General features: G+C 37.5%; 1 protein-coding gene across 1 annotated transcript in view; it reads left to right on the forward strand.

Moving 5' to 3' along the window:
* The window catches only part of HIBADH (3-hydroxyisobutyrate dehydrogenase), an 84743-nt gene extending 57342 nt beyond the window's left edge, over positions 1-27401 (forward strand). Inside the window, exons 5-8 of the mRNA XM_057413262.1 lie at positions 13974-14107; positions 14666-14742; positions 21712-21868; positions 26394-27401. Of these exons, the coding sequence (XP_057269245.1) occupies positions 13974-14107; positions 14666-14742; positions 21712-21868; positions 26394-26552 (527 nt within the window). The 3' untranslated portion in view covers positions 26553-27401. The remainder of the gene's footprint in view (positions 1-13973; positions 14108-14665; positions 14743-21711; positions 21869-26393) is intronic.
* Positions 27402-27745: the final 344 nt, after the last annotated feature.

The following is a 27745-nucleotide window of genomic DNA, read 5'->3' on the forward strand; positions in this document are numbered from 1 at the left end:
TCATACTTAGAAAAAAGAAAAAAAATCACTCTAGTGTAAGAAAACATGTATCTGTCATAATGGAAAATTTTAAAATAGAAGATTGTCAAAACAGCTTAACAGTCGATTAGTTATGTTGAATGAGGGTAAATTCCACCCTCCCCTTACAAGATTTTGCAGTTAAATGCAAATCTCAGTTAAATTTAAGTTGCATATTTTAAAAAATGAAAGTTGGGTTAATAGCATTGCAAAGTATGTGTTTAACAATTAATATGAAATGTTGGGCTTTTTTCTCCTACCTGGAGCAGAGAACTGGGGATTTTTCTTCCTCCCTATCCTCTGCCCCCTCTATCTGGGCTAGTATAATTTCTTCTAGTGTCTGTTGTTCAAAGGCAGTACTTAGAGATACTTCAAGATACAAAGGCTTACTTAAGTATGAGCTTCTCAAGGTCTTTGTAACTAGCGCTGGAAAAGTGATTTTGTTTTTAATGTGTTATATATTTTTTTCTGGAAGAAAAACATATAAATATTAATTAGCATGAGAACCGTGGTAACCTCAGTGTTAACTTTAAAACTGAGAAGTTGGGGGGGTTTCACATGTATGTACATTTTGATACTTTTATGCAAATGGTTACTGAAAGGGAAACCTTTTTCTGAAGCAATTAGCACACTGTATACTTTAAGAGAAGTAAAAAAAAAAAAAAAGAAAAGAATTGTGAAGGGAAACATTTTAAATTCCTCAAATTGCCTTTTTTTTCTTTTTCTCTTTTTTTTTTTTTTTATGTTAAATAGCAGCTGAAACTGCCGAGAGAAACAAGGTAACATGAAAAAAAACGTAGGCCACTAGAGGTCACTGTTTGGTAATCAACTTCTAATGAACCAGAACTGTCAAGAAGCCCAATAAATTACACTGTGGATTTTTCTAATTATGAATTCCTATTTAATCATTCAATGACAAGTTAACTGTGGCAGCGGCTCTATGTACTTTGCATACGCAGTTATGTTAATGTACTATTATATTTCTTAGGATGGAGGTCCTCCATCATTAGAGCAGTTCATTACCAAAGACTCTCTTATCTAATCATAATTACTGATTATGAGAAATAATTAACTTTGTTACCCTCCTGATTCTGTTCATAGGCAAAATGCACTCTTCTTCTTTCTTTATTTTTTTTTAATGGAAGACCAGGGCATGTACTGACTTTTGATACCTTTACGTTAAAGAAAAGAGGTTAGTTTGGTTTTGTGCAAAATTGCCTAAGTTGTAGTGTTGGAATAATTACAGGTAGCGGGGGAAAAAAGAGGTACACGAGTTATTTTATAGTGGGTGTCCTTAAGTTGTCATTCGGTACAGTGAAATGTGAAAATGTGTTTTGTTTCATGAAATTGCAGCATTTGGAGTATGTAAGGATTTGCAAATTTAAACCATATGATTGCATATTTGCTCGTCCTGAAACAATAAAAGTAATAAGAATAGTATCTCTTTTTAAAGATATTTCCATACTAAACTTAGAATTAGTTCATACATAAGGAAGGATGATCTTTAATTAAATTACGAGGGTTTGAACTCATTGGATAAGTGGCATCAAGTACATTTGAGAACACTGAAGAGTACAGTGCATTTTAGGCTGGAGGGCAATGCTAAATCTAGTTCTCTGAAAGAGATGTACTATCTGTTTTGCAGAGGAGTAATAATAGAATTGTGCACAGAGGATCCCTAAACAGGAAATAGAACTGGGAAAGGCCTTATAACGAAGGGATTCCTTAAATGGAAGTTGTGTATCTTTCCAATTTAGGCTGCTTTCCTAGCAGTTTTTGTCGTCTTGCGTTATTATACTGCTTTGCTTTTTCAGTGCCAAATAAAAGCTTTGAGAATTAACTCCAAATATGCTGAAGTTGGGCAGCAGAAAATGCTTTGTTACTGTAGGGATAGAGAGTTAGGTGTGCTTAAAAATAAGCATAAATTTTAAAGGAGAAGCTGTGTGGGCTGTTTACTGTATCGGAGGACATGTTTCAATGCTGAAGTGCCTTGCAGAAAGGACAGACGTACCTGAAGCAATTCACTCTGATGGTGGTTCATGTTATCAAAAGAATCATTGGTTTCACACCACTGATTACACTTTAAGGAACAAGGTTCAAAAGTATGTTCAGAAATGTTCGATGCAGTCTTCTGTCCTATTATTTAAGCATTTCTTTCCCATTTCAGTTGGTAAAGCTGTGTCAGTTGTCCTGTCATAGACCATACCCAAAAGAGGTAAAATCCAAATTCACAGTCGGGCAACTCCAGCAGAAAATAAATACTGGAGGTGGATTTATTTTAAAATTATGAGCCTGACGCTTTTTTCTGGCTATACATTGCTATTTTATTTTAAAATTTTGTTGAATTCCTGCTATTAAATACTGGATACTTTTTTAATGTTGTGAATGTCAATTTGCCCCTACTGTTTGTGATTGGTATGTGGCATTGCTACATCTTCAGCTCTTAAATAAACCAGAAATTCTTAAGAATAGGTATGCTATGCTATTCCACTCCATTTTAATGCTTTTTACTTTATTTTTCTGTTTACAATGCTTTATTTTCTTATATAACAGGAAAGGACTAATGAATGCATCAATAGAAATTTACCTGCATGACTTAAGGCTTCTGCAGCTGGCTTTCTAAGCAAACCTTTTATTAAGGAGAACACTTGAACCCATGCCTACCGAGTAATGAAGTAAAATGTGTTCCTCAGTGTGATTATTTTTTTAGCAATGGGCTTAATGCCTTCATTATTCAGCAAAAAAAAAAAAACCACGCCTGCAGTGTTTTGGTGCTTTGGGGGGCCTATATGAGGGTAGCATGGTAAAGAAAATCATAAAGAATTGAAGTATTTCAAGCATTTTGTTTTTGTAAAAGGGGATTAATGTCTTGTTACAGTTGCATTAATACTAGAGAAATATGTAACCGATAATATTAAATTCCTGGTTTATTTTTTCTTCAAAGATTTTTGGTTTTCTGTTATAATAAAAAGGTTTCAGCTATTAATCTGTTCCACAATGTTGTGTAAACAAACTTGCATTTTGCTATGGAGTTAAGGTAGAATGCAGGAGTATTTCATCTGTTCCCGATAGACATTCAAGTCCAACTAGCAGAATCTGCAAACAGGGTGGTGTATGCCTAACTGCTTTTTGTAATATAGAGAGTTCAGCAGGGTTGGCCACGTGTCTGGTTTTGAATTTGTATGTATGTTGCTCAGTCAGAATAGATGAGATGAAAAGCCATGATGGCAAAGTGGACTGTTGACTGTATTTGTGGCTTTTGCTATCCCACACAAAAATTAAGCTTTCAGGGTTTGATGTTGTTGTTTGTTTTGGTATCGTCTGTGGATTCTAGTTAGAGCAGATAGAATAGCTCTTGTGGGATTTTGCCTTCTCTTTTTCTAAGGGGACATAATAAATGTTCAACCTTTTGAGTTTTAGCTCCTATAGTTCCATAGCAGTCTTATTTTCTGGTGGCTGATCTTCTGCATAGAGTAGCAACGTCTGAAGAAAGTGGGTTGTTATGGTCTCTGTGGGTGTTAAATGTGCAGCTCTGTCACCTTTCTAATGCAGGCAAAAGTTATTCTTGTTTCTGTACTATGTGATTGAGAGTAAGTTTTATTTCTAGGACTTGAAGCCTCATCTGAGCAAGTGGGAATTGTGCTAGAGCCCGTCTGTCGGATTTCAGTTGTGCAGAGGGTTAACACTGGCCTACACAGTTAAGAAGCTGTGTGCGTGTTCATGTTTTATTTTTGGAATTCCCTTAAAATACTAGAAATAAAAACAGTAGTACTGGGCAAGAAGATGGTGGGTTATTTTCTTTGTTTCTCTTGTATTTGATACTTCTTTTGTATTTGATACTGTGCTTACTTAGAACCTAGCAATGGTTAACCAGATAGCTTAGTGCCATGTGCTTTACATTTGGGCTGTCCTGAAGGCTGCTTTGAAACTTTGGTGTCTTGGATATATGGAGTGTACTGTTCTCGTTCTTCACTGGCTGTCCAACCTTCTTGCTAAGATTCAGATGAAAAATGAAATACTTATTTTGAGCTGTGCTAAGCTCTGTGCAGTTAGTTTTGCTGTCCACAAGTCTAGATGCTTGCAGTTGTTGTTGTTAAATTTCAATATTTCTGTATAAGTCTGCAGCCCCAAGTCAGATTTTAACCATATATCTAAGTATTAGAAATGGGTAAAGGAGTAGCTCAATCTGGTACTTCAGCAAAAAACACCTAAGGGCTTTTTCTGTTGTCTAGGGCTTTCTGGTGGAATATGGATTAAAGGGGAGAATAGGAAAGATGTCTGGCATGAGCTACTATTTTTAGATGGTTTTGATAGAGTGTTTTGGGTACTAAAAATAAATAATCAATCATACTTCATTTGCTTATTGCAGTACTGTTAACCTTTTTACTTGCTAACTTTTAAGGTGCTTTGATATTTCTCTTTGATATTACAGTGACTAGAAATAAATGTAATGTTTTTAAAAAACCTGCTGCAGACAGAACAATCTCATCAGGCCTTTCAGCTTGTACTCTGTTGAAAAAGTTAAAGTATCTTCTCTGTGTATTTGCCTTTTGCAACTTATTTTCTTTGGCTAATCCTTTTGGAGGCATCAGTTGCTACTTAATACCATCTCGTAAAATTTTTCTGGTCCGTTCTGCTCATATTAAACTGCCTTAATAACAGCTTCTACTCAGTTTTTGAATGATTTATTGAGAAGGGCATAATCTTTTCTATGTTTTGGCATCCTTCTATAATACATCTAAATCAAATTGAAAATTTTTATTCTGGTGTCCATGGCCAAGTTCAAGTACTGATCCCTATGCAGTTCCACTCAGGGCTTCCTTTAAAAACATAAAGCTGCTCATTAATATTTTGCCAATTTTGTTTAATCAGTTCTTTATCCTTCCTTCTACAGTGCTTTCAACCTTAAGTTCCTGATGGTGTTTACATCATTTTTTGTCCTCCCAAAAGGGATATTCTCTGCTACTATAACAGATGTATATGCCTATTGTTTATATACATGTATCCTCATGGTTCATGTAAATCCCAAAGCATGTTCTCCTTGAGGCCCCCGAGGATCCTTGCATTTACAACACCACTTCTCAGATTGGCATGTGGGACTGGGGAGTTTGGTGCTGTCTTTTGTCTTCAGACAGCACCCAGCAAAATAGGGACCCAACATGACAGCAAGGGAAGTGCTAAGGAAACATTGTTACAGCAGTTTCTGGCTGCACCTTCTACCTTCTTCTGATTATAGGAGGCAAAATCTGTTTAATTACTCCCTTTCATGCTGGGCTGCCCAGAACAGGTAGCATATTGTGCACTTCTCTTGCATCTTTCTTTCAGTCTCTGCTAGTGCTAGGAAAATAGCTGCATAGAGCATTAATGCTGATGCACACAGTCTGATCCACTCGTCTTCATTCTTGCCTCTGTGTGTGGGAGGGGGGAGTGGAGGAGGGGGAGGGAATTATTATTCTGCTGCTGACACAGGGAGAATGAGAGTGGCTTGATGCAACAGAAGATTATGTTCCCTGAGGATAAACAAACAGAAGGAGATAAATTAGGAGAGAGGATAATCCTGTTAATATGTGCATTCCTTAATTCTGATTCAGTTTTTCAAAACGTACAATTTCATATTGGTTAGAGATTTAATTACTACCTGTAAACCATCTCTGAAAGTTTACCTTTTTGATTGTGGAGTACCGCTTTGAGTTGGCATTTGAGATGCACAAATTTGCCCATAAATAGGAATTGTAGGTCGTGATATGAGTATCATGCGAGTGAATAATCATGTGCACATCACCATCCTTTCCTCAACTGAAAAGAAATAATAAACTTTTCTTCTCTGGACTTTTTCACAATACTGTTTGTTAGGAAGTCAGAGCACCTTATCCTTGCAGTCTTCTGTTGCTTTTTCAGCAGAAGCTGGGCCATTGTGATATTTATCTGAATTCAGACAAGGCTAATTAAAAGAGCTGCTGACAGTTGTTGTGATCTGACTTTGACTGGAGCTTGATGGTCATTATGGGTAAATAATGAACCAGGTCTGCAAATGTAGCAGCTGCCAACTTGGGATAGAAGAACAGCTATTGCGTCCAATTTAAGGATCTATCGACCGCTTCCCTTCTCCCTGCAGATCTCCTTCGTAGCAAAGAACTAATGTTTTCTAGTGCTTTGTTTTGTGGTTTCAGCTATTTCTGATACGGTCTATAATTTCCTCTTAAATATTTAACCTAGTCCATTATTAGCTTTCAGAGTTAACAACTTTTCCATTGGGCTTTCTTTGCATTTTTATTTAGTTTTGTTTCGTGGGAGGGGTTTTTTTGCAGTTTGTTTTTATGTACAATGTAACTGCCTAAATAATGATGATAATGTGTATTTAATTTGCCTGTTGCAGCAGAATAAAAATCCACTAGGCTTTTTTCTTTCTTGTAGCCATAATCTAACAAATTATATAATTGGATTAAGCTGGAAAAGAGATGCTTCTACTTCCTTAGGCACGCTTTTGTCTGGAGTAATATTGAATGCTTGTTGAATAAATCTTCAAAGCACTGACCTGAACCTCCATTTCCATTTTTGTTGAAACATCACTAGTTTATGAGGTACGGTGATGCAAAGCTCTATTTATCAGAAGAGAGAAACAGCAATGACTTTCATTAAGGTGCACTTCCAAGTATGTTGTCACTTCATCATGAGCTTTGCCTTGTCCCATTAGCAAGCAGGAACAGTGCTTTAAAGTGAAAATGGCAAATTTTAATAATAGGTTAATTTAACTTTCTTCTAGAACCCCTGCCATTATAAATACAGTACAGGCATTTAAAAGCCACTACAGAATTTGATATACACAAGAACTTGCACATCTACCCAGCATTTGCTCAACTGCCATTAAAAAAGGCAGCGTGCATTATGTAAAATGTACGAAGGCGCGTGTGCATAGTGCATAATGCAGCAGAACTAGGGATCTTGCTGGGAAGAAATGATCCCAAGCGTGCCCCTAAAAGACAAGTCTTGCTTTGAGCTATAATGATGAAAAATTGCCCATTTATTTGTGTCTTTGCGTTTCAGCAAAACCGAAACTTTGACTCGTTGTCTGTGGTGCCGCCGCAGGGGTTTTGTGCATGTATGTGTACGTCCACGGGTGTTTCTGTGCTTGCTCTGGAAAGGCCAGCAATACGTTAACAAGGGGTTATGTTATGCTGGTTTATGTTAAACCAGATCACCCCCTAACATGTGCGGAGCCATTCATCTGTGTCACCAAAACCCAAGAGAACATCTGACATGGACTTTGAAACAGAAACAGTGATCACTTACAAATCAAACATGGCACGCTCTAAACCGATTGTGCACGGCAATCTTTTCGAGAAAGGACAACTAATTGAACATGATAAAGTGTAAAGTTAATTAACACCCTTAAATTTGTTGATTACTTTCACGGGATTATATTGTTCGTTGAGGAGCAGCTTTCCATCCCAGCTGTCGCCTTTTTAGCGAATGTCGCTGGTAAACAATAGAGACACCATAACAAGTCGTAAATGGTCCCTGTGACAGCAGCCCCTTGTGAGGCTGCATCTGTAGAAAATGATTAGAACAATTGCATTTTAAAGACGGCTCACATTGCAGCCGGGTCCCATAGGCCCTCTTCTTTATCTCCGTTGATGGCAGACTGGTTAAAACATTTAAGTTCTTTTGAGCAAATTAAGTGATTTACTGTGTTTTAGTTATAGAGCAGCAGAATAGCTTCATAGGTCTAGCTTTGATGCTGATTTTTACAAAAGCCCACTGAGTGGTGTGTTGTGGGAGGTTTTTTCTAAGATTGTTCTGTTTACTTGTATCTTGGAAATAGATTGAGGATGGCAGATGTTGTCTATGAAGCAAATAGAAAAAATTGATGCCCTATTAATATTTTATTAAATAACTAGTATCCTCGTGGTTGTTTTAAATGTTTAGTATGATCTGCTTTTATTTCCAGGAGGGTTTTGTAGCTGATTTTGCCTATACATGTCTTTTAGTTGGTTTTGGATTTATATACATAGAAAACAATAGTACTTGTGTATCTGGGTTTAACTTTTTGTGAGTTGCAAAAGACAGAGTATTTCATGTGAGTTGGCAGGTACTTAATAAGAACTTCTCAGTCCTTAAAAACACATGCACAAGCTACACAGATGCAGGCTCTCAAGTTCAACCTATCTGAAAGAGAACAAACATGACAAGAACTTGCTTGTTTGAGGCAACTACGGTCGCTTAAACTGCAAAATTTTGCAAAAATATTGAAATAAAGGACCAGTGTTCCCTTGCACTTGTATAATAGACAAAGCCTATTACAACTCTTAGGCTTGACATGTAAAACAGGAGAGGGGATTCAAACTCTAGCAACATTTTTCTTGTTTACTTTTTTATCCAGTTTAGGTCACAAAAAGAGTTGTTAAAATGGCTCAGTAGAGTACATGTTGAATAGAAAAATTACGGAATAGATGCTTTTTCCCTAAGCTTCTTGAAGTCATAGCCTTCATCTCCAGCCTGTCCTTTGGAGTCTCTGAAGCAGCTGTGTTCACATTGTCTCAGTTTTTCTTCTCAACTTTGTCTGCAGCAGTTTTTTTTATCTGCAGGTGCAAAGCAACAGCGGTTTCAATATTTTGGCACAAGGGTACACGTGGCTGCTCTGTGTTTTCAGCAGTGTAACTGTTTTCAGTATTAGTACTGTGATGGTGCTGTAATGAGTAGCCTTATAATACCACTTCTTTTTAACTCATTTGTACTCTGCTCTTCTTATAGAAATGTAATAAAACTGAAACCAAAAAACAGGTACTTTCCTGTAACATCTTTACATTAACATCTTTTCTCTAGCAAATTGTATTCTTAATAATCAAACTGAAAACAAGATACTATAATGACGTAGCTTTGGAGGTAAGACTTTAAATCTGGAAACGTGAGTGGCAAATTACAATACTTTTTCCAACATGTTAAAAACTGTTGTAATGAGGACAGAAAAGTGAGTATTGAAGGGTAAGTTGGCTCCTGAACTGCCTGGCCTGGAGGCTAAAGCTTGTTAGGTCACCTCTAAACTGTCCCAAGATAGCTGCGACCAGTTGCTGCTGTCATATGTGGGCTCCTAAGCCTTTTCATCTAATATTCTGAACTCAGTAACTGCTCTGCACCAGGTTCACTGAGCAATCCATTGGCAATCAAAATGAGAAGCATGTGGATTGAACTGTTCCTTGCCCCACAGGTTACTCGGCCAGATGCAACAGGATGCTTTGAAGAGCAGTGGTTTATGTACCGCTTCTGCTAAACTAATTTTTCAGATCTTAGTCCAAAACTTTCTATACCCGAGTGGGAAACCCATCTCTAAGTATGTATGCCATAGTGCAGTGCTAGTCTGTAACTTCTCACCATGCTTTTTCACAGATTAACTTTTTGCATGCCACCTCACTAGCTAGATCTCTTACAATATTTGTCTGCAGACCTGTTCCTGACAGTTTATATATCTGGGAAAAATTCTGGTGGTGTTATGACCTTCGGACTTGATGTATGACGTACTGAGCTGCTCTGTGGGATCTGTTGGTGTGACCTCCTTAAAGGATTCTGCACAAAGATGTGGGGGAGTCATCCTAGAGAGGCCACATGTAAGACTGCAGCCATGGGCTCCAGCAGTCTTGCTTTGCAATGGAGGGAATCTTACACATGCTAATCACAAATACAGTTTCTCAGAAAACTATCCCTGACAATGAGAAGAGGCTTTTAGTATCTTAGAAAGAGCAAATAGATTCTGAAGGACTTTTAACCTTAATCAGCAGTGGTACATAAAGCACTGTCTTGGCTGGTAAGATGTCTTTAAAAAAATCAAAATATGGAAAATAATTGTTAGCTTTTTTAAATTACATTAGCTGCTCTGCTTTCTCCATTTCTGTCTTAGTGTTAGAAGCTGATAATACTTTACTGGCTTGTGTTGTTGGTATGGAATCTGTGATTGTGAAATAAAGCTGTGTGTTCCCATCTCATGATTTTTTATTTCTATTTTTAGCTGAAGTTAGCTTCTGCACTCCTAGACTCCCTGCCAATTGTTGGGTGTTTTTTTTTTAATTGCCAGTGTTACAAATTTGCTGTGTTGCTTGTTTAATTCTGATAAAATAGCTGATCGTTGACAAGGATTCTGGATGAAAAAAAATTACCAGGTTTTAAATTTAATTTAAATTTAAATTTTAAATTAATTTAAACGAGTTTTTGTTTTTTAAAAGAGAATTTTCCAAGCCTTCTACATTATACAACAAATTACTCTTTTTTTTAGTACTTAACTAATTTATTTTTTCTTCTTGAAATGTAAGCATTTGAACAAGTGAGAGAGTGCAGCTGTCAGAAGATTAACCAGCTGAAAACTATTGTCAGCATTAATTTTGCTCTAATAAATGACTCTCTGAAGCTATTTAGCAGTCTGTAATCTAGATACAAGGCTATTGACCTATGATGGATAGTACTGGATTTTGTTTGTAAGCTTTGACTTAAATTGTCTACTTAATTTGCTGCAGGTCAGATCGCAGGATTAGTGGTAAAGGCCATTATGTGGTTTGAATAAAAATAGCTAGAGGAATGGAATGAAAATCATTGTGTTTATTAATGTAGCAATCTTTGCAGTCATGTACATAGTAAACTAGTAGCCAACAAGATGACAGTGACCTATTTGTGTTAGGGTTTGCTCTTAGCCCAGTCCTGTGAGTTGCCTGGGGAGGAGTTGTTAAGTAAGATTAAGGATTGGGTACAAATAGGGTGTCTTTCAACCTGAGCAAGAAGAGCTTTACCACTCTAGATACTGGTGCCTTATAGACTGTAAATCTATGGGTCTGACCAAGTTCTTCTGGATGCTCCAGTTCTGGACTCACCAGTGCAAGAAAGATACAGATTTACTAGAGTGGATCTGGCTAAGCACCATGAAGATGATGAAGAGACTGAGCATCTTTCATTAGAGGAGAGAGAAAGCTGAGACTGTATACCACAAAGAGAAGGTTCAGGGGGGATCTTATCAATGTCTATAAAAACCTGATGAGAGAGAATGAAGAAGAGGGAGCTGGACTTTTCTCTGTAGAGGGAGCTGGACTTTTCTCTGTAGTGCCCAGTGACAGGACAGGAGGCAATGGGCAAAAAGTAAAACAGATGGTGATTGTAGGAGGTCCCTTCCAATCCCAGCAGTCCTGCAATTCTGTGGCTCTCGGTTGTAATATAGGTTGAGCAGCTACTTCATCAGTGGAAGCCTCTTTCCTCTACTCTGTTGCTTATTTTCTCATAATTGTAGGCTTTTCTTATTTTTGAGACCTTGATCTGTGAAATTTGTCTGAAATTATTTGGTGACTTCCAAAGATGGTACATGTTCGAAAGCAGGATCAGGGAAATAAATGTATAACAGATACAGAAAGGGGCATTTGTAGACATAGAGGAGTTGCACCAAGACAATGCATCAAGTGAAATTTTTATGGGAAAGCAAACAAAAATTCTTAAAATTCTTCACTGTGAGGAGCTGCAGTGTGGCTGTCCTTGATGTCAGAAAGGAAGTCCAGTGCCAACCACTTCATTCTTTTGCTGTGGTATAGTGCTTACCTAAGGCTTAAACTTGAGATAAGCTTTGATTAGCATGCTATGATCGCACACTTTATCAGAACCTTTTGTGCACAAACTTGGTTGCCATGGTGGCTTAGTTGTAGATTTATTATTTTATCTTTCTGATGTTTTATCCTGCATAATTTCATTTATTAATGGGAAACAAGGAAAACAGAAATGCCCTGTGTAAGTTACTTTAACAGAATAACTTCCTGTTGTTTGAGGTTCAACTGTATTTTTTCGTTTGTTTTACAAAACTCTTCAACTAATAAACTTTTTAAGAGTGCATTTTCATTTGTTCCTGCACAACATCTAGCTCAGCAAAGGCAGTTCCAGTTACACTTTGGAAACTATTTCAGTTGAAACATTTCTTAATGTTTATTATGGTAGCTAGTTCGTGAGCAAGAATCATGAACCACAGCTGGAGAGCAGCCTGACTTATGGTAGAAACAAAATGGTCCACCACGTGGAGTAAGAACAAATTTTCACTTGGACATTCTGTTTGTAAGAACACCATACCTAGTTGAGCACATTTAATTTGAAAGCAGGTCATCATCTGCAGCTGTATGTCCTAACAGGCCAAAGTCTGATGCATAGCACAGAAAATGTATAGTAGCTATGCTTCTTGACAAAGTGAAAAATAATGAGGAAGTTGATGTGTTCATCAGTTTGGGCCAAATTTTCCTAGCAGCTAGCAGTTCTATCCATTAAATGTTGTGGATACGATTAAGGTTGTATCACTAATTCATGTTAGAATTAGGCTTCTTTTAAGAAATAGTATATTTCATGGAGATTATAAATATCACCTGACAAAAAAAATGCTGGTTTTGTCCTTAGGAACTGTATAGTAAGTTCAAGGTCCTACCTCTGTGTTGGGGGCAATCCCAGGCACAGGTTGGGCAGTGAAGTGATTGAGAGCAGCCGTGTGGAGAAGGACTTGGGGTGTTGGTTGATGAGACACTAAACATGAGCTGGCAGTGTGCACTCGCAGCCCAGAAAGCCAACCGTATTCTGGGCTGCATCAAAAGGAGCGTGACCAGTAGGTCAAAGGAGGTGATCCTGCCCCTTTACTCTACTTTTGTGAGACCTCACCTGGAGTATTGTGTGCAGTTCTGGTGTTCTCAGCATAAGAAGGACATGGAACTGTTGGAACAAGTCCAGAGGAGGCCACGAGGATGATCAGGGGACTGGAGCACCTCCCGTATGAAGACGGGCTGAGAAAGTTGGGGCTGTTCAGTCTGGAGAAGAGAAGGCTGCATTGAGACCTCATAGCAGCCTTCCAGTATCTGAAGGGGGCCTACAAGGTTGTTGAAGAGGGACTCTTCATTAGGGACTGTAATGACAGGACAAAGGGTAATGGGTTCAATCTTAAACAGGATATTTAGGTTGGATATAAGGAAGAAATTCTTTACTATGAGGGTGGTGAGGAACTGAAACAGGTTGCCCAAGGAAGTTGTGAATGCTCCATCCCTGGCAGTGTTCAAGGCCAGGCTGAACAGGGCCGTAAGCAGCTTGGTCTAGTGGGAGGTCATCTAGTTGCAGCCCCCTAAAATGGGTCCTTTCCAACCCAAATCATTCTATGATTCTGTAATCGAAGAGCTATGGTGTGCGCTTACTGACCTGTGGTAAAGATAGGGCAGACTTACAGGAACTATATAGGAACAAAACTAGGAATAGTGTGTTTGTGTGTGAGAGAGAGAATCATGTTTACATTGTTTTTTACAGAGTTCTTTCTGTCTTTCTGTATGTGTTAAGTTTAGGAAACGTAGCACAAAGTTTCTGAGATTAAGTAGAATTTTGCTTCAGGTTAGAAACATAGCAGACTGCAGAGGTTCAGAAGGCTTGGTTTTATATGCCTGTGTCCTTTAGATGTTCCATTATGTGACAATCAGGAAGCGTTAATGAAAATTAGCCCAGGTTTGGAAAAGCTGATAAAAGCAGAGTTAACTTTGCGCAGTAGTTTGTCAATAATCGCATGGGAAGAGTAGTGCGACAAAACAAAGTTTTTATTTAGTAGTTCAGATACAGTGAATTTTGTGGGGTGCGAAGGTGCAGGAAGGATTGATTGTTTCTTCATATGAGGCTACAAAGAGCAACATTGTCAGTTTTCTGCATGTCTTGTGAATTGTTTATCTGCCAGTATGCCTGAATCTAAGGTGGCTTTGTCTTCACCAAATGTTTGAGAATTAAGATCTGTGATCCTGTAAGTAGTGGGACTATAGGCTTACTGGAACTATAGGCTTACTTTTACATAGACTTTGAGAAGTTCAGAATAAGTGAAGTATGAAGCGCATAACTTTTACATCATCAGACCCTTACTGGTAAGATAAACTACATACGTTGTTTTTTTTTCAAATAGTGATATTAAATCCAGTGTTGCCTTGATTCAGGTGTTGGAGCTGCTCGGGCTGGAAACCTAACTTTCATGGTTGGTGGAGTGGAACAAGAGTTTGATGCTGCCAAAGAGTTGCTGACATGCATGGGTTCTAATGTGGTCTACTGTGGAGCGGTTGGAACCGGACAGGTAATGCTTCCTGAGGCATTGCTAGTTACCTCAATCTTTTATTTTTGTCGCGTTGTTTTTCTTTACTGATGCCTACTCTTTTATTCCAGAACTAAAAGCATGTTAATATCTCTTTATACTTATTTGCTTGTTTACTTGTCTTCAACCATCTGTTTATAAAATAACCTCATGGCACTCTTCTCCACCATGTTGCATAGCTTAGCACCAAAACATCTGATGTGGTACTTCTCCACACTGGCTTGATGATACTATACTTCTTAGAGGACACAGGTTTAATTTTGTTTCTTCTGAATTTAAGTTTACTGAATGTTCTGAAGGACAAAGAGCCCCATACGTGCCATGTATACTAACTGATCTATTGTACTAAATAAAAAAGGAACCATAGGGCAGCTTTCATTAACTTTATACTGTCATAGATCTGTGCTTACTGCTGCTGCTTTTAGAAGAGAGCTGTCAAACCAGATTTGATCATACTGCCCCAGACCTAGTTAAAGAAGATTCTTATGTGTTAGGTCTATGAAAATGCAGAAGCTAATTGATAGTTTAACTTATTTTCAGGCTGCAAAGATCTGCAACAACATGCTTTTGGCCATCAGTATGATTGGAACTGCTGAAGCAATGAATCTTGGAATCAGGTTTGTTTGATTTATGCTACTGGATTGAAACATTTTTCACTCTGTTAACAGGTTTTGTGGTTTACGGTTGACTTTTGCTGAGAGAATGATGGTTAGATGGCATAGATAAACTTTTGCCAGAAGTTCTCCTATAAAACATGCTAAAGGGATTATTTTACAGAAAGTATGGCTCTGCACAACAGGAATATTCTCTTATATTGGCTGTATAGGTTACATTCTGCATCTGAAGTTATGAGTTCATTTGTTCTGCTGTAGTGCAATGTACAATAATGTTTATCTTGCATTATAAACATATAGAGGTAATATAAAGGTGACTGTATTCTAAGCTAATGTACGGTGTATTCAGAGTATTACACTCCCATATGGCTTGTTTGCTTTGCTAAATTGTTCCAAAATATACTGTAAAGTAAAATTTCCAGTACAGTGTGTATATCAAATTAAGTTTCAAAGCATAAAAAAGAATATCTACATTTCTGTTTGACTTTATCACTGCAGTTTGTCCTAATTGCCAAAACTGCTACTTTGTCAAAAGGATGGAGTATGCTCCACTGCATTATTGTCAATGCTAAAAGTACCATTTCTTTTCTAGGAGGTAATACATTTGACTTTAAGTGGCAGCATATTGAAGCAAAATTATTTTTCCATTCCAATTGTATCCTATTTATTTTGCTGTGGTCTTTGGGATTTTGTTTTGTTTTCCAATAGAGTGCATGGAAGTACCAGTTCAGTATCACAATATTTGAACCTTTCATAAATTCTCTTATCCAGATCTAAGTAATTTGCAAATTTATAACCAGGCAAGTTTTATGTTTAAAGAGATTATCCTGCAATTGGGTATATTTTAAGGGTTCTTCATGAATTATTTATTTGCACAGTTGCATCCTAAAGTTGGCCTGCTAAAACTACAGATATCATAGATACTTACCAGCTGGGCTTTAGACCATGTGTTCGTGTGGTTTTGATACACTATAAAAGCCAGCAAGAGGGCATCAAGTGCTTAAATAAATAAAATAGAAGGCCTACATATGCACACATATACAAGGCAATGTAATGGATTCACATTTCCTCTTAATTACCATATCAAGATGCAGTTGTTTTATTGAATTGCCCTTGTCTCAGATGTTAGACTATCTTGACCTATTAAGTTGTCATGTTGTAATTGAGATAAAAGAGGAATTTGCTTTGCATCAGTGCTAATTGGTTTATCAATATCCTGTACCATTTACATTTTAAAATTGAGAGTCTGTAAGATACTGAAGCATGTCTGCATCAAGCTATAATAAAAACAGTAGCATTGTTTACAACTGTTGTAGTCCAATGTAGTGTAAAGCTTTCATCAGGTTCTGGTTTAAGTCATTGTTCACTTAATATAGCATGTGCAACTGATTTTTCGTTATATTTTTATCTACATTTGTAGGAATTACTGGAGTTACAATTTGAGATAAAATAAAATCAAGAGATTTGGAAGACACATATTCTGGGCATGTAAGCCCTGTGCAGAATGAGTTGATGTCTGCAGGCACTATAGCTTGAGGGGTTTAGAATTTTCATTTTTAATTTTGTCCTTTTGCAGTTTAAATTTTGACTGAATTTATATTTAGCATTTCTAAACAGAAACCCAATGTGAAGGTGACTATGCAAGCCTTCCTACCCTATAATCATGGTAATCAAGGAGGAACTGTATTTATTTAGAAGAAACCTCCTAATTGAAACCCAAATTATACAAAGAGCAGAGTCTTGTTTGTCTGAAAGCTGCATGAGATTTAAGACAGATGCAGTAATTTAAAGTCTTACGAAGTAATTTAGAGCCCTTGCATTGATTTTAATGTGCTGTGATTTAAATCCTGGAGAAGATGGTTTCTGCTTGTAACTAAAATGAGAGCTTTTTGCTTCTGGTGTGTACAAATTTCTTATGTACAAATTCACAGTTGCAATTCTAATTCTAAGTTTTGCTGTATTAATACATTTATTAGATTTTTTTTTTTTAAGTCTAAAACTAGAAGGACAGTATGGCTGCCTCATCTGGAGAGAGTAGGAAGCTGAACCTGATTTATTAGACTGATGTATATCTGGTGAAGAAACTCTGACTCTGACCTAATAAAGGACACTGGGATTCTAAAAGATTCATAATAGGAATTAGGGAGCTTAGACATGTTCTCAACTTTAGATAGAGTATAAAATATTGTCATGCCATGCACTGTGTATATCTGCAGCATCATTTAAATCTTGAGGTTTAGGGATTTTGGATAATTAATTATTCAAAAAATTGCTGACTGAACTAGGTGTAGCTAGAAAGTGATATTACAGCAGCTTCCAGAAACCAATATATACTCTGAGCTGATACTACCACAATGTCCTCAAAACAGGGTAGTATTAATTCTATTAATAAGCCACCTTTTCTCTAATGTTTTCCTAAACCATGTAGTCTAAATTTTCATGTTCTGAAGCAGAAAGTTACTGGTTTATTCATTTCAGATTTTTAAGTTACATCTGCTATTGGTTTATTTATTTCATATTTGAAGTTACAGGATTTTTCCAAACTTCAACATAAGTAGTAAATAGACTGTGGTGGGGAGGAAGGAAAACAGACATTAATGAGCAAAAATTCCACAGTGAACTCCCAGAAAAATAGGCAATATTTCTGTGTAGCTTCTGAATTTATATTTCACTCAGTTTTCTGCTTTAACATCACCTTTATGTACAAATCATCTTCATTAACAAATGAAGATGTGTGGTTTCATTGGAAGTGATTTTGTTTAAATTTCAAACTAACATTAAAAAATAAAAATCTATCCTGAGTTCTGACCACTGAAATTCTTGTTTTCTTATAGTTTGGGTTTTTTCCATTAATTTCCTGATGTTTTACAAATGGTGCCACTGAAAGTTAGAATGTGTGGCAGGTGTTCTGGAAATGAATTCACATTGTCATTTGTATTTTCTTTCTGTTCTAGCATGAAAGTGTGACTTGTCTGTAGAAGAATCTTGAGTAGATTTTGCTATACAGTTTTACAGATAATGTGGGTATTGCAAAATGCCTTACTGACCATGTCAAACCAATACACAGAGTACATGTAAACTTCACAAATAAGAAATAAAAACATTAGGTGATACTGTCCACAGCCAGAGACTATTTTTCTTTTTGCTGATCATCTCAGTGTCAGTAACTTTCTTTTACTGAGCCCTGAGTTCCAGTGATATAATGTGGAATACTAGCAAAATAAAGATCAGAAATTAAATATTGTTAATACCTGGTTTGTGTTTAGGTCAGGTGGAAGTTGCTGCCTGCCAAGGAGTTTGCCATCCCTTCAGAAACTGCCTGCACAGGCACAGGGAAGGGCTTATATGGCAACACAAGGCAGGGCAAGATTGTTTAATACGGTTGGGATATAAGGGACCAGGAGAGGAATAAGGGCTCTATGGTAATAACCTCACTGCAAAATCACTTTTGTGTTTCCAACAGTAGAGAAAGGCTTCTCTGTGAGGGGGGCCTGCAGAGGCACCCAGATTTATGCTAAAAGTTGCAACTACAGCTCTTTCCTAAGCAATTTTACTGTGTATGGATTTGTGCCTGCTTCCTTTTTAAGATACATAAAGTGAAACAATGGTAAAAGAACCTTGTCCTCTGATGCTAAGTCTAAATATGCTTCAGTCTCTAGATCTGGTTTCTGTGAGCACCCATGGATTGCAGCGGAAGACATGAGCAGAAATGGGAGTCAACAGCACAGAGAGGAGCATATGCTTCAGGCTGAGGGATGATTAGCCCTGGGCACATCCCCACTGCAAATTTTAGAGTGCCTTGAAAAAAGAGAACACTGCAGCTCTCTGCTGTCTTCGGCATGGAGCTATAGCTAAATGTTGTGAAAGTTAGTAATGACGCTTGAAAGCACTTACCTTGTTTAAATTGCCAATGGCAAAGTCATTTTTAGCTGTGGTAGAAGGGTCCTAAGGGTCTGCTTGAGCATTTGCAATTTCATATGGTATTTGTCCAAAGCACCTTGAGACAGGAAACTCTCAACAGTTCAGCTACTTCAGTTGTTACACCTTAAAATGAGACAAGGATGTATCTTTTTTGTGAGATGCCATTTAATTTTTCTGTCTGTTTCAGACTGAAATATTGGAGGAGTGTATGAAAATTACAGTACATGGTTTTATCAAAGCTCAGCAAAACTTGAGTTTTGAGAAGTGGCTCGCAGAGATCCTATTTTAACCTTTTTGGGAGTGTGCATGTATTTGTTGCTGAGTTTCTGCTGTTCAGTTCATTAGGAGTGTTATTGAAGAAGCGTTGATTTGAAGGAAGCAATTGGTTTTGCTCTGTTATAAGTACAATTATACATGGGTTTCTTTTCTGCTTATAAGGGAGAAGAACATTTTGGTAATTGTAAATTCACACGCGCATGCACAAGCTCTTGCCACGTCCAATGGCAAGTTGTTATGGGGACTGGCAGACTGTCATCATTTTGATAGCTTGAGCAGTATATCTCTTGAACAGAAATGGAGCTCTTATGCAGAGAGTATCGTATGTTCCCAGCCAATTTACAGGGAAACAGCAATAACATTTTATCATGGTTGAGAGCCCAGTAGCTGCTTCCTATTAAACTTGCCCTTTCAGATACCTGTCTTGGATTAATTTGTTGATTTCAAATGGAAACTCAGTCTTCTCCACTGAAGCATGTCTTTCTAGGATAGACTCTCCTTGAATGACAATTACTGTATATTCTAGCTGGTTTCAGACCATTACAAGCTTTGGGCACAGGGGAAGACAGAGGACTTCTTCAGTAACTGATTTTAATATATGTCTAATTTTAACAGTCAGTTATATATGCACCAGTGGATGAATCCTCAGAAAGATGAAATGCAAAGCACTTCTAACTTGCTGTTATTAATGATACACTTGCTCAAAGGAGGAAAAAAAAATATATTCAGGCCTCCTGAAGAGAATCTGTGTGGTGTTTAAGAGCAATGAATTTTGAAGAGGCAGGGATTTTAAACTGACACCATATTCCTTTTTCTTTTTCAAGAGCAAAAATATGCCAAATGTAGTGCAGACAATATTTCACATATCTGTATAATACACACATATCTTTTAAAGTATACTTTCACACTGTGAGAAGAGCATTCTTCGGGAAGGTTATATGTGTTTTGAAATAGCAAGCTCTCTGTCTTGCAGCATACTCTCAGCTGTAATTATGGGCCTCTGCATGCAGCTAGATAAGGCACAGGCAGGCACTGCATTGTTAAAAACACTGACCTGGGTGTAACAATGATAAGGAAACAAACAAGCCAAGAGATTTGTTTGGGGAAAAAAAAAAGCAGCCTCTGTATATTTGAAAGCTCAGGTATTTCCTGCTCCCAGTGTGGGTTTTTTGAATGACAATTAAAGCTGTTATTCAGACTGGCTCTTGATAAAGATTTTGATGCACTGTGTAAGATGAAAGTACAATTCAAATACTGTGAAAATATATTGGTGCTGGAATACTTGGGGTTTGGGGATTTTTTTTTTGTAAATAAATGGCCATCGAAAGCATTCAGTTGAGTCAGATGGTTGGAAAAAAGTGGGGAGGAGAATAAAGCTTGATCCCATTCAGGCCAGCAGGGGACTTCCCATTGAATACCAGGGGCTGCTGCAGCAATTCATAAATAAAAGTGCACAGCAGTAATGCTAAAAAGCTACTTTGGCGGTACAGAAAGTGATCCTAATGCTTTGTATTAGAAGGGCGGAATTGTAGGAGACACTTGCCGTCACAGGAACAGTAGTCATGCTGCAGGGCCCACTGTCGTAAGTGTATTTTTCAAATCTGAAATACCTATTGGAATAAATAGACATCAATTTTAGCAACTGTTCCATTGACAGGGAGCACCCAAAGCCTTGGGTCCTACAGCACCTGGAAATGGTGCTAGGATTGCCATGGCTAAGGAGATCTGCAAAAAGTCTGTGGTTTTAGAGCTAATGTAAAAAGTGTTGACTTCTATAAAAAATCTTTCTAGAAGGTTGTGATAGATCCCTTTTAAAATGTCCTTTCCTCATCTTGGAGTGTTACTGGAGATAATTCCCTTGCTTTCTTTTTTGTCAGGAGTGTAACTGAATATTTCTACAGGGCCAGATAAACTGCTGCTGCTTGTCACTGGTATAAATGCAGTTGGTGTAAAACTACACTTGCAACTTCGTAATAGCATAAATATGAATTCATAAGAGGGTTAATTTCCTGTAATACTGAAGAACTTTCAGGGTCTACACTGAGCAGCAGTTTATGCCATCGGCTCCATGATAGAGCAAATGATGTTTCTACTTAGACAAGCTTTGTTTTATCGGGATCAGTAACCTTATCAACAGTTGACCCAGAACTGTAATGCATGTTTGCGAATAGATAACATACGTCACAGAGCCAGATTTGCGTGAGTATATGATGATTTAATAACAGATGTATACAGCAGTAATATTTTTTAAGAAGTGTAGCATTTCTGTTCACATTAAAGCAGGATCATTTGCATTATCTTATATCAAAAATGCACTAGTGTTCACTTATAAACACATCACACAGGTACTTTCATGCTGCCACATTTGCTTGTGCTTTTTTTCCTTTGTTCAGCTTTAGAGAATATAATTTTGATAGGAGGAACAGCTAGGTGACCTAATAAGTAGCAGAACAAAAAATGCCTTTTAGTAATTGAAATACAAGGGAACTAATGTTCACTGAGGACCTTTATTTTTCTTGCACTTTCAGAATTGCTAGGTGAAGGGGATATGCTTAGTACAAAAGGAAAAAAGGTCTGAAAACCTACTGCTTAAATGGTGAATTGATGCTCTTTAATTTATGATGCAGCATCCCTACCCCCAATATCAATACTCTGTCATTTTTCATGACTTATAATAAAGGGAGAGAAATGATTGTAGGGTCCTAAGATATAAAACAAGTCACCCATGTCTTGTGCATTTTGACATTAACACTTTTCTCCCTTGACCTTTGACAGATTAGGCCTTGACCCAAAGCTACTGGCCAAAATCCTAAATATGAGCTCAGGTCGTTGCTGGTCAAGCGACACATACAACCCTGTTCCTGGAGTGATGGAAGGAGTACCATCTGCTAATAATTATCAAGGTGGCTTTGGAACGACACTCATGGCTAAGGTACATAACAGTTGCATGTAAAGTATGTGCAGTTGCTTCTCTCTGGGCTTCTAGCAAATGTTCTTCTCATTGAAAATTTATGATTACAAGGAAATATGTGTGTATGAATAGAGAGGAAAACAACCTCTTATGGTGGCTCTGAATTAATGTAGGGGGCTTTTCCTTACCCTCTAGACCCTTTCTGTCCACTATTACTGCTGAGACACTCAGTGAGATTATATGCACTGTCTTTTTGAGTTCTGCCTTAATCCAGGAGTCCTGATGGACGCGTGTGTATGGCAAGCATTCAGCAAGCCATTTAGGTACCTTTTACATGACTGCCCTACAATTTAGGAGCCTGAGCTCAAGAGAACAGTTCAGGGAAATCCAGGTGACCTAAGTAGGTGTGAATAGTGGCATAAACACTAAGATTTTGGGCTTAATCTCTTCTATATACCTTAAACTGTGCTACTGGACTAGCATCCCTTTTCCTTGCTAAGGCAACTGCCTATATGCTTGTCTTTCTGCCTCAGGCCATTTGTAATGCAGAAAGAGGTTTCAACGCACACCCGGCAGACTGATTTTTCTGCAGGTATCACCATGCTGTGAGCTCTACTGAATTGTCTTTGTTGGTGGCAGAAGTAGTGCTTCTTCTTATGAATAATAACCTAGTAATCTAAATTACTTGTCCACAAAGTGAGAAATCTGGTCCTTCTCAGTATGAGGAAGTAAGTGGGAAACAAATCCTTCTCAGTATGAGGAAGTTGTAACCTGCAGTTATCCTACCCCAAGAGAATGTACTTACTGCTATGCTCTTGGCTGTTCTAGGAAAAGCTCTCTTCTGAGTCACTCTGTGGTCAGGAAAGCAAAGCTCTTATAGGCCAAAGGAAAGTAGGCAAGGAGGTCAGGGCCTGCATCCCACTGATGAAGACACACAGCTGGAGGAAGGAGCTATAGAACTCTGACTGTTGAACTACTTTTCATTCAGTGCAGTGGTTGCCTAAGGTAAATTATGAAATCAACCCTGGAAGAGAGCTCTCATCTAAGCATGCAAGTGCAGTAAATCTTTTCACACTGAATATTAGTATAATGGGGATACCGTCCTGAGGGAAGCATTTGTGTTCATACATAGAATCATAGGATGATTTGGGTTGGAAGTGACCTTAAAGATCATCTAGTTCCAACCCCCCTGCCATGGGCAGGGACATCTTCCACTAGAACATGTTGCTCGAAGCTCCATCCAGCCTGGTCCTTGAACAGATGGGGCAGCTACAGCTTCTCTGGGCAACCTGTGACAGTGTCTCACCACCTTCATAGTGAAGAATTTCTTCATAATATCTAATGTAAATCTACCCTCCATCAGCCTAAAGGCATTCCCACTTGTCCTGTCACTACATGCTCTTGAACAATGCTATGTTAAACTATATGGATGTAAGACTACTTGAATGAGACAGCTGATCATGTTCAGAATATTATTTGATGCAGTGGTGACCTCTCCTATGACACTGCTCCTTAATTTGTGGAAAGACTTCTGCTATGTCCATTTCATTCTGGTAAATGACATATCACGTAGATTGTGAATTGAGTTGGAGAATTTTTTTCTCGGAAATACGGAGCATGCTTTTGCCACTTAAGAAAAGAGGAAAGCTATAGTCAAAGGAGAAAGAGGTAGGCACAACCCTGAGGTTGAGAAGAAAATACTTCACAATGAAAATATACAAGTGACTCAGTAACAGTCACTAAACACAGTTACTAAACTTCAAGTTACTGCTCACATATCAAATATGGTAAAAGTCAAAGGTTTTCTTAAAAATATTTTGTCAGCAATGGGTGTGTCAAGCAAAGCCAGAGGATGCTTAAGTGTTTGGGACAGAAACGTTTGTCAGACACCTCAGAAAAGCTCTTCAGTCTTGAAATCTCATACTGAAACATAGAATTTGGTCAACAATGTGAAACCTTTTAAAAAGGTTTTAAAAAAAAAAAATCTAGTTTACTTCACCTGTCCATCTTTGTGTCCAAGGCATTGAAGGCCAGAAGTTCCATCATCCATTCACAGCACAGTTGCTAATTAAATGTCATCTTTGAATCCTGAAAAGAGGTAGATTTATGTCATACTATTCTTGAGTCATGTCAGGACAGCCTTTCAGCTGTATTCCCAATGGCAGTTTCGTTTATGTCAATAAAGGTAAGGAACCAGGTATTTCCAAAGTAAGCATTGGAAGCAGATTCTGAAAGAGAATTTGGTTCCCTATTCCAAGCTGAGAAAAAGCGATTAGAATAGTCGGTACAGTGAGGCATCTGGAAGATGTCAGTTCCAGAGAGTATGACAGAAGCCATAAACAATTATCTGATTTTTACTTTTCCATAAAGGTCAGCAAAAGGCAAATTTATTTCAGAGCTGTTTTGTACTATTTCACTCAAAGAACTTCCAAACTCAAGACAAAAGTGCAAAACACCTCACAGCCTGAAAACTAAAGATAAGCTTTACTTACGTTTTGTTTGGTTATTTTTTTTTTCCTTCAAAGCTCTAATTTGTAGAATGGAATTTAAAAAACCAAACCAACCTTCCTGCACTTTGGGATTAGGAGTACTTGTCAATTTCATTATTGATACCTTAGCTGATGTTTCAGCCGTCTTGGAGAGAGAGTTTCATTATTAAAGTGAACAGACCTGATCTATAAATTTATATTTGTGCTAGTAGTCTATTTATTCAGAATTTTCAGGGATTGCTTCTATGAATGTCCCTTAAGGAAGAAATGTATCACAATTATCCCTACCAAAAACAAGCACCTTCACTAGTTTGAAGTTGGCTATTTTGCCATTCTACTATTCCATGACATGATTTAAGCTTTTTTGAATAAATTGATAATATGGTAATAGGTTTCACATAAAGGGATTAGGAGAGGCTAAGAATATGTCATGGCATATCTTATTGTAAGTGATGTTAAAGTAACTGTTCCTGGATTTGTCAGGTCATCAGTCTTTCAACAGAATTGCTAGACAAGAAGGAATGATCTGCCCTGGTGCAGATGAAGAATATTTTGGACCCTGTGACATCTGATACGTATGTTTTTCCCATTTTCCTAGATCTTGAAGTCATTCGAGGGTAATAGGAAGAGTAACTGTAATTCTGATTGGTATCAGAATGACCTTTATAGAGCCGATTTACAGATCAAAGTGACATTTAGAGAGTAGAGTAAGATCTTGAATTTCCTTGTGCTAATTCAAATCCAGACACACAGAAAGTAAAGACCTGTCTTGTAAGTCATCTCTTGAGAAGCCAAAAGTGCATTCAGCAGTACTACAGTCACTCAGTTCTTCTGTATCAAAGATTTGTTATTAAAAGAAAATAAAAATTAAAACACATCAAATTTTATAAACCACCATAGTCCTGGATGGACAGAAAATCCAGGCATTTCCTAGTAACACTTGAGAGGTTCTTCAGCAACTTTCTTAAAATGTGGGCCACAAACTGATTTTGTTAGCAAGACACTGTGTGCAGGCATTTCTTTCATACTTAAACAAGAGATCTGTTTATATATCTAAGACCTTATTAGCTTTTCCTTCTTTGATTGCTTTCGTGTCTGATTCAGGTTAGACTTCAAGACATCCTCCAGCCTGGCTTGTCATTTCTGTACAGCATGCGTGAAGCTGACTGTTTCTAGCTAACTGTGGTTTGTCATAGTTCCTGCTACTCACCTTTGAGTTCTATCCTATTTATTTCAGATTATAGGTGTAGTTGATGAAGGACTCCTGGAGGAAAGGTTTAAAATTCATCCTCTTTGCAAAGTCCCCTTCTTCTTTTGCCCCAAATTTAACATTTAAAAATGCAGTGGAATTATTCTCTATATCCCTTTATCTTCAGTCATTAAAGAAATCTTAATGTTGTAGCAGACCCAGGACAGTCCCCTAAGGAATTCTTTAATACATCCTTCCAGTTAGGCTGCAAACCATTCATATTCACAAAGTGGCCTGTGCATCTCATTTGGTATTAACTAGTCACATTACAGTAAATGTATGTATGCTAAGTGGCTTCAAGTTTGTTGTTATTTAAATCCTTCAGCTTGATTATTAACTTTTTTTTAGAAAGGAAGATGTTCTCTTGCCCAAACAAGAAAATGATGACATTAGAACCTATGTGAAATGCTTAAGTGAATACCCGGGGAAACTTAGTTTTTGGAGATGACATAACAAAGTGAGGAAAACAAGTCTGAGTCTTGCTACCAGGCTATGTAGTGATCTAGACCCGTAAAATCCCTCCTGTCCTGAAGGAGATCACCTGCCTTGCAAAGTTTGGGTTTTTTCTGTTGAGTAACATTTAGTTACTGTTTTGAAAATTAAAAACTAAACAAAACTCCCTTCTTCCAGGACTGGAATTTTAAGACTGGAGTGTTGCCTTTGTTGTCATTAGAGCTCTCTTCACAACAGAAACCAAATAACCTATAATATGTACTGGCTATTTACATCCTTGTTCCTCCCCTGAATTTTTTTCTTTCCCTCTATTTTTTCTGTCTGCTGTCTTCCTCACTCTACTCCCTTCCCACAGGATCTTGGCTTGGCCCAGATTTCTGCCACCAACACAATGACACCAGTTCCTTTGGGATCCCAGGCACATCAGATCTACAGGATGATGTGTGCAAAAGGCTATGCCCTGAAAGACTTCTCAGCTGTGTTCCAGTTTTTACGTGAAGAGGAAACCTTGTGAGCTGTCCTTTGGAAATGGACATGATAACAAACCACATTTTTTTTATCCTTATGGCTCATTTGAGAAGTATGTGGGTTTAATCAGATACTGTGCGTCCTGATCCTATACAGACTAATCATCTTTGGTTGTCTAGATCACAACGAACTCCAGGGTTTTTTCATGATTCTTGAAAAAGCAAGCCAGAGGACGGGAATGTTTGGCAATTAGCCAGGCAGTGATTTCTTTTTTTTGTTTGTTTTGTAAGAAGCATCAAAGTTTGCTCTTTTTTTCACTAGATGCAATAAATAAATACTTTTTTTATTAAACACTTAAATACTGCATAAAAAATAACTTACATTATGGCTACAAACTTAGGTGAATCTTGAATAGTAAAAGAATGTTGTATAATGATTTTATGACATAAAATGATCTATTAAAATTAAAAATTAATACTTTATGGAAAAAGGGAATATTTGTTTAATGAAGAAACACAGCTCAAGATGGTTTGTCGGGTTTTTTTTTCCCTTGGACCTACTAAGCCTTGAATTGATCAGTAGTGAATTTTTCCTGGGATTCAGGCTGCAGATTAAGTTTATAGGCACACATTTCTAAGTGGAGAGCTGTTACAGCATGTTTACCTGTCAGACTTAGTTAAAATAGAATATGTGTCCCTCGTGTAAAGCTCCGTTACTGTATTTTGCTAACCCAATTTTATATTTTCTTGTTTTCTGTCACACATTTTCAGAACTCTAGAGCAGCACTTATCAGAAGTTCTAACAAAGTGTACTTTTGTTTTAGGTAATTATTGGAGTATTTTAAACCTAAACAAACCCCATTATTTTGAAAAGAAATAAAAATCTATACTGGTAAGTGGTTGCTGTATGATTATTTGCTTTTTGTTTTGATGCGCTCCTGTACTCCCACAGTTAACCAAAACCTTGTACTAAGTTACCTCAATTTTTAATTTGCTTGGTTTTCTACAGATTATCTTGCAAAATCAAGCTTTTCAAGAGCTCTTGCTGTGAAATGCAGATGGTAATATATTTGCATATGTGTTACTTTAACCATTCACCATCCCTTTGGTCTTGCAACAGTACAGGTACACACTTGGCTTTATGAATAGCAATACTTACGTTGATTTCACTAGAACTACTTACATTCAAACTTACTTGCAGGCTCTAGGCTTAATGGTCAATTATGCATTTACATTCCTG

This window comes from Pezoporus wallicus, unplaced genomic scaffold (genome assembly GCF_028554395.1).
Source record: "Pezoporus wallicus isolate ANWC-B61680 ecotype Strahan unplaced genomic scaffold, APGP_CSIRO_Pwel_v1 contig_13539, whole genome shotgun sequence".
NCBI lineage: Eukaryota > Metazoa > Chordata > Aves > Psittaciformes > Psittacidae > Pezoporus > Pezoporus wallicus.